Source organism: Eulemur rufifrons, chromosome 19 (assembly GCF_041146395.1).
Source record: "Eulemur rufifrons isolate Redbay chromosome 19, OSU_ERuf_1, whole genome shotgun sequence".
Classification (NCBI taxonomy): domain Eukaryota; kingdom Metazoa; phylum Chordata; class Mammalia; order Primates; family Lemuridae; genus Eulemur; species Eulemur rufifrons.
In genome coordinates, this window is record NC_091001.1 from 79,939,547 (window position 1) to 79,946,961 (window position 7,415).

Sequence of the window (7,415 nt, forward strand, 5' to 3'; positions counted from 1 at the left end):
ACATTTTTACTAGATCTCAAAGAAGGTAGATAATTGAGCTAGAATCACATGATTAGTACAAGGTGGAGATCTGAGCACAAGCCTGTTTGGCTCCAAACCCCATGGGCTTTCCTCTGCTGCCCATCAGGCTTAAGAATTTCTATACATATGTACGTGTGTGTATGATTATGTATTCATTTATCATTATTATTACTGTGAGATGAATCTGATATGTATTCATAGAGGCATGGGGTCTTAAAGACCAAGTACAACACAGGAATCTCCTATATAACACACATGAACAGGCATCCGAGCCAGACACTTCTACCCATGCCGGCAACACGGCATCAGCCATGGTAGATCTCTACCTCAAATTTATTCTTTTGCATTCCCCAGGTGCTTAACATAGTACTAGGTATATGACAGGCACTTGTCATTTGTTCTCATTAGTAATAAACCCTCAAATGCTGAAAGATGAAATATGACTGACTCTGGTTAGGCATGGGGCTCATGCCTGTAATCACAGCACTTTAGGAGGCCAAGGCAGGACGATCACTTGAGGCCAGGAGTTTGAGACCAGCCTGGTAACATATGAGACCCCTGTCTCTACAAGAAATAAAAAAAATTAGCTAGGCATAGTGGTATGTGCCTATAGTGCCAGCTACTCAGGAGGCTGAGGCAGGAGGATCACTTGAGCCCAGGAGTTGGAAGCTGCAGTGAGCTATGATGGTGCCACTGCACTCCAGCCTGGGTGACAGAGCAAGATCCTGTCTCTAAAACAGAGAGAGAGAGACAGGCAGAGAGAATAAAAAAAAATCACTACCTGTGATCCAAAAACAAAAGTCTTAGACACTAGGGGAAACACCAAGGGGCCCCACAACACATCTTGGCCAACAGAGTAGGTGTCCCACCACTGGGAAAAGAAGTAGTATTTGAGCCTTACTAATATGTTGATCCTGCTTGGTATATATCTCACAATCCTCCACCAGAAAGAGTAATTATGGTGATATATGGAAAGCATTTTGTGAGTGGGTTCAACTTCGGGTGACTCTTTGGATCTAAGTTCTGTCCTCTGTAGAGGAGCCATACAGAGAATGGCTATGAAGATTCCAGGTACATCTATGGGCACACAAACCATCCAATCAACCTGGTGGCGGCTCAGCACTCCCATGGCTTCCTGTGTGTATAACCACCTCTAACTAGAGCAGATTCAGACCCTCATCCTAATCCCAGCAACACCCCCAAGTAGCTGTGTGACCTCAGGCAAATAACCTAGCTTCTCTGAGCCTGTTTCCTCACCTGCAAAAATAGAGGGTCACTTATCTCACAGGGCTGTTTTGGGGAGTCAGCAAGGTAATATCTGCCTGTGGCTGCCCCTGCCCCCCACCATGCCTGATATGTAGAAAGAACTCAGTAAATATTAGTAGGGTTTGAATGTGTTCACAACAGCTCTGACTTATACATGCTCTGTTGCATAGGAAGTGTGGTCAAAAATGATCATGGTGACAAATAAAGGAGATAAGGGAAGGGGAGGTAGTGAGAGAAGTTAAAATTAGAGGCAATTTTAAAAAAAACCTCCCTCCTTTCAACCACTAATGACAACCCCTTGTTTATCAACTATAGTGCTTAAAAGCTGGTCTTATTTGAATGAGTTCTGCCTCTTGCTCTCCACAACCTCTGATGAAGGCAGAAGGAATAACAGGTACAGGACAGGTTAACCGAAAGGGGCTCGAGAAAGCTGAGAACTAACTATACTGACCTGGGTCAGTTTCGTGAAAGGGGGTGGCCTCAGGCACCTTAAAGTGCCAGCAGTTCTCTACCCTCAGATGTTCCTCTAACTTAATAGTTTAGAAACCAGAGACCACCATCAAGGCACCTCCCCCACAAGACATTTTTCAGAATCCAACCCAGAGTCTAACCTAGTACCACAATTTGGAAATCCAAATGTAGACAGGCCCTAAAGAACAGCATCTGGTGTGTGCCAGGCTCAGTGTTAAGCATTTGGCATACAATATATGTCCACGAAGATGGTGTTTTGTTTTGTTTTGTTTTGTTTTCAAGACAGGGTCTCACTCTGTTGCCCAGGCTAGAGTGCAGTGGCATCAGCCTAGCTCACAGCAACCTCAAACTCCCGGGCTCAAGTGATCTGCCTGCCTCAGCCTCCCAAGTACCTGGAACTACAGGTATGCACCACCACACCCAGCTAATTTTTTAATTTTTTGTAGAGACAGGATCTCATGCTTGCTCAGGCTGGTCTCGAACTCAAGCAATCCTCCTGCCTTGGCCTCCCAAAGTGCTAGGATTACAGGTGTGAGCCACCGCACCCAGCCCATTTCACAGATAAGGAAACTCTACTACTGGACTTTTCCCAAAGACACTCTCTATGAGCCTTTGGGTCCTTCAGGACTGGAGTCTGCATGACATGTGGAAACTTCTGCCTGAGTCCTCAAATCTAATCATAGCTCAGTATTCTACAAAACTTCATCATACATAATCGTCTTAGGCCCAGAGCAAACGTGGGTCTGGGAAGAGGTTGAAACTGAGACAGTAAGACAAAGAGAAGACCTAATCCTTTAAGAGCACAGCCTGGTCATTTCTGATTTGCAAACACTGGCAAGAGGCCCCAGGGAGAAGTGTGCATTTTCTTTCTACAGAATAATCTCTCCCAAAGAAAACCCCAATTAAGTCACCTGGCCTTCCTGAGGGAGGGAAAAAATCTCTTCCTCCATGATTCACACTGAACTCCTAACCCTTCTTCCCCCACACCCACCCCAGGGAGTGGCTGCATGGTTGTTGTTTCTTTTCTTTTTTCCCTGTGGTCCTCTGGTAACACCACAAATTACGTTTTCAGGGACTGGAGTCCCAGAGTGCAATGATGTTGTAATAAACATAACCAGGACCAAATGCCTTCCCATCATATTAGATGATGCCATTTCCCACCAATCAGGCTCCTCGGGCAGGCAGACCACTCACCAATGAGGGACCAGACAGAGGCTGTGAGGGGGAGACCTGGTCATCTGCAACTAAAAATAAGGGCGCTTCATGATTGGTTGCTGCCACTTTGCAACAGGAGTTGGGACCCACACACCAGGCGCACCACACAGAACGACCCACACAGGCAAAAACTTTCCCAGCCCAGGGGTTCGCATAGGTGGGCTGATCTGAGTTGGCTGGTTGGTTTTGTTCGTTTTCTTAATTTACTGACTTGAGAAAAGAAATAAAGACCTAATCCAGAGGGAGCCCCTCACAGACACACCCTCCCGCCTAGACACCTCAGTTTCCAAAGGCCCTTCGCAGCCACACAGAATTGGGGAAAGGGAGGGGGGGTGCCAGCCAGAGGCCAAGACACTCACCTGTCCGGCCGTGTCATAGAGTCCCAGGAGGTACTGCTTGCCCCCCACGGTGACGCTGACTGCAAGGACAGAAGTGGGGGCGGGGAGAGAAGCTCACAATGACCTGGGCTCTGGGGCAATTTCACTCCCCACCTGGACCCTCCTCTCCCAACCCAGCTAGAGGCGTGTGGGCGCTTTCCGGGAAATGTCACCCATTTTTCCCTTGCGCCCAGCTCACTGTGAAGTGACATGGGGCCGGGGTGTGATGTGGCCCCCACCTGTCCACCCCAGGTCCCATAGCCACGTCTTGCCTGGGCTCTCCAAATGCTTCCCCCAGGGGCTTGGGGCAATAGGGGAGGCGTTCGTGGGAAGGTCACGGAGGTCGGCCCAGGGCGCCGAGGAGGTCGGGGAGTGCGGGGAGCAGGGGCGGGGAGGGGGGTGTAGGAGGAGGGGGTGGATCCGCAGGCGAAAGGGTGCCAGCAGCAAAGCCGCGGGGGTGGGGCCGGCCGCCTGGCAGAGGGCGCGGCGGGGGAAGGGTGGGGAGCGTGCTCAGGGGAGGCAACGAGGGGGCTCCGCCAAAGTTGCTCCAAAGTTCCCGGCCCGGGGAGCGGCCCCTTAGTCAGCAGTTCCAAGGCTTACCTGCGTAGTGGTCGAAGACGGTGGGCACGTACTCCTCCGGGAAGGCGTCGTTGGCATAGCTCATGAGTAGGCACGTCTTGCCCACCGCCCCGTCGCCGACCACCACGCACTTGAGCATCAGCGCGCCGGGCCCGTGAGCCATGCTGCGGCCGGCCGGCCTCCGGGCATGGTCCCCCCGGAGCCCCTGCCCCGGCCCCGGACTCAGCCCCAGCCCGCCTGGGGGGTCCGCCGCCGTTGCCGCCGCTCCGCGCAGCAGGGCCGTCCCCCCGGCCCCATGCAGCGGCTCCCCTCGCCGGAGGGGAGGGGGCGGCGGGCCCGGGGCGCTGCCGCCGCCTCTGTCGCTGCCCCGATCCCCGCCCCGGCCCCGGTCGCCGCGCCCGCCCTGTGCCCCCGACGCTCGGCGCCCGCGCCCTCTTCCCGGCCCGGCCTCCCCAAGAGGATCCGCCGGATCATAAGACTGTCCGGCCCCGGGGGAGACGGCAACTTTGGGGAGGGCAGCGGAGGGGAGGGGCCAGGCGGCTCTCCCCGCCCCGCGCCGGCCGGGCCCCCTCCCGGCTGGGCCCCGAGGAGGGCGGGCCCAGGCACCTCCCCCTAGCGCGGCCGCCCGCCCCGCGCCCCCGCCCCGCGCCCCGCCAGCCGCCGCCGCGCGGCCCTGCCCGCTCGCCTTAGCGCGACTCCCCGGGAGGGCTGCGCGGAGGGGGCGAGAGGGAGGAGCCGAGGAGGAGGGAGGGGAAGGAAGGTGAGGCTGGGGGAGGGGGCCGAGAGGGAATCGCTCGGGAGGAGCCGAGGGCTCCTCGCGAAAGTGCCCGCAGCGCCGGAAGCGTCCACAGGCCCCGATGCTGGAAGAAGACGAGGAGGCCTCTTGGGGAACCACGACGACTTGAACGATGACGCAACAGTCATGCAAAATTATACATATATATTTAAACTCCACCCGGAAGGCAAGAGCCATCCTATCGGCCTCTTAAGTGCACAACGGAACTAGAAATCAGGAAGAAAGGCCATGAGGGTTATTTATTTATCTTTAATTTAAAAGGCGCGCAGGGTGGTGGGGGAAGGGTGATTGGGGGGCGGGGGTCCCTGAGCTGGAAAGCAGGGACTCCTGGCTTATTGTTTGGTCCCCGAGCCAGCACCCCACACCTTTCACAGCAAGAGCTTGAATCGTTTACTATGAAACCAGTGACTAAAGGAGATACAGCGTGTTGAACCACTGAAGCACCCCCACCCCAACCAGCCAGAAAAGGGAGAGAGACCCCGTCGGCTCTGGAGCGGGCAAATGTACCTGTGCTCCCCCTGGAGGCGACATTCTCCAAGGTCCCCTTTCGGTCCCCAGTGTCCCTCGAAGGTATTCGGTTGTAATCCCGGAGAGCTGATACACCCTCGTTCTCCAAAATTTGGCCTGTGATCGAGGTGGCAACCCCTGCCCCTCTATCTGGCAAAGCCTGGAAACACCCGTCTGTCCAGGTCCTGTCCACTGGTCAAGAATGTAGCTTTGAACATTGGCACTGGGGCGAGGGTGCACTCCACGCGGACACTGCACCCCCTCCCCCAACTTGCTGACTTGAGATAAATCTCTTCCTTTCATCGATTCTCAGCGTTAGCGAAAAGCTGCGTTGAGAGGCATCGCAGAGGTCACTGGACCATCTCCCTGGGTTGCAGGTGAGTGAGCTGAGACCTCGGAGGTGAAGTGGTTATTTATCTCAGAGGCTCACAGCTGCTCACAGCACTCAAGGACTTGGGGCGCACTTTGGGAAATGCTGTTACATTCCCATGCCTCACTTTCCAGGCCTGAGCTCGAACCGGCGTCTGATTTTCACTCTCCCAGGAAGACTTCAGCGATTATTTCAAGTTCCCCGCAGATTCTCATTGAGCACGTCCCCGGGCCCCGCCCTTTAGCCCTTTGTGTCTGAGTGTGGGCGTTTGCATTGTGGGCTGCTTTAGATGTAATGAATCTGGAAGATACTTTGTATGTATTGAATGGCAGGTTAAGGAGGGCAGTACAGTGCCTTGAGCTCAAATCTTGGTTCAAAGCTGGTCTCTGCCACTTCCTCAGAGGGGAGGAGAGGAGGGCTTGCCCCATTCTTTGCTGGCAGAACCGTTTGTTCAGGCAGCGTTTGCTAGGGCCAGTATTCTGAAAGGAGAGTCTATCAAAAGAGGTTAAGAAGCTACAGGAGGGCACTCAGCCAGGAGAGCTGAATTTGGTCCCAGCTCTGACACTGATTGCAGCGTTGCCTTGAGCATGTCACTTCCCTTCTCTGGGCCTCAGTTTCCTCATCTATAAATAAATACAGGACCCTGGGTTCTGGATGTTCTGGGAGAAGCTCTGGGAATGTCAGAGCACTCCAAGTGGGGAACTGATGTCAGATGAATCATGCAGTGGTGACTTCATTGGTGACAGTGACCTCATTCTTTTGGCCCATGGAGATGCCAAAACTGATTGCCAGGAATACTTAGAGCTCTGAGGCCAATCCCATGTGGTGTGTATGTGGGGTGTGCGTGTAGGGGGGGTGAGGATCCGGGATGCCCCATGTCAGTCCATGAATGCTTTAGCTGGATGCACCAAATAGACCTCAACAGAAACCTCACTTTCCCATGGGCAAAGAAGATAATGCCCGAAGTGGAAAGATAGTTCTCAAATTTCAGGGATTTGAGAGACAGGAAGCAACTTTGTTTCTGAGTGTCTCATAGGCTGGCTGGCTGCTTGCTCTTCTCTCCTTTTGTTTTAACTGCAAATGTTGAAAGAGATAGGTCTGTGTGAAAATAGTGAAATTTCTATTTAGCTTTCTTCTTCTCTTTTCCCTCTACTCCCTCTTCCCCTTCATTGATTCATCCCGTATTTCAAAAACAAGCATTTATTGAGGTCTGTTGATGCCAGGCTTTATTCCTAGGCAGAGATGCAGAGCTGGAGAACCTCAGTCACTGCAAGGGGGGTGGGCGGGAACTGATGAGCAAACAGGTAAGTACTCTAGGATGTGAGCAGCGCTGTGCTAGAGAACAAAGAACAGGCTTCTGGAAATGCAGAGGAGGCAGTTAGTGCAGAGTTCTGGGTGTGTTGAGGAAGGATTTGCAGAAGCCATGTCATTGGCCTGAGGCTTAAGAGGCTAATAGGAGTAAGGTAAGAATGCCTGGGAAAAACCAAGAGCCCCTCATCAGGGCAAAAAGAAACAGCACACAACCTCCTGGGAACGGTGAGCCATCTAAGGCGAGCAGAGTATATAGGGTTAGTGGTGCAGGGGAACTGGTTTATATTTAATTGGGAACCGTATAATGCAGCCAGTCTATGGCTTCTGAAAGTGAAATGAAGAATGCAGGGCCCCATCCTGGTTGGGCAGTCTGTGCACTGTGCAAGGGCCAAGGGCCAAGGCCAAGGGCGCTGCTGGGGGAAGTCTGGCCCACACACTATCCACAAAGGCACAGTCCCACCTCAAGCCTGTGTTCATGGCAAGAAAGGGTATTTTTCTTTTC

The 7,415-nt window shown here is 53.3% G+C and overlaps 1 protein-coding gene across 1 annotated transcript in view; it reads right to left on the bottom strand.

The window, feature by feature from the left end:
• Positions 1 to 4,664, bottom strand: part of RHOQ (ras homolog family member Q) — a 38,210-nt gene extending 33,546 nt beyond the window's left edge. Inside the window, exons 1-2 of the mRNA XM_069493880.1 lie at positions 3,951 to 4,664; positions 3,333 to 3,391 (exon numbers count right to left, since the gene is read on the bottom strand). Coding sequence (XP_069349981.1) covers positions 3,333 to 3,391; positions 3,951 to 4,092 — 201 coding nt within the window. The 5' untranslated portion in view covers positions 4,093 to 4,664. The remainder of the gene's footprint in view (positions 1 to 3,332; positions 3,392 to 3,950) is intronic.
• Between the last annotated feature and the right edge of the window lie 2,751 nt (positions 4,665 to 7,415).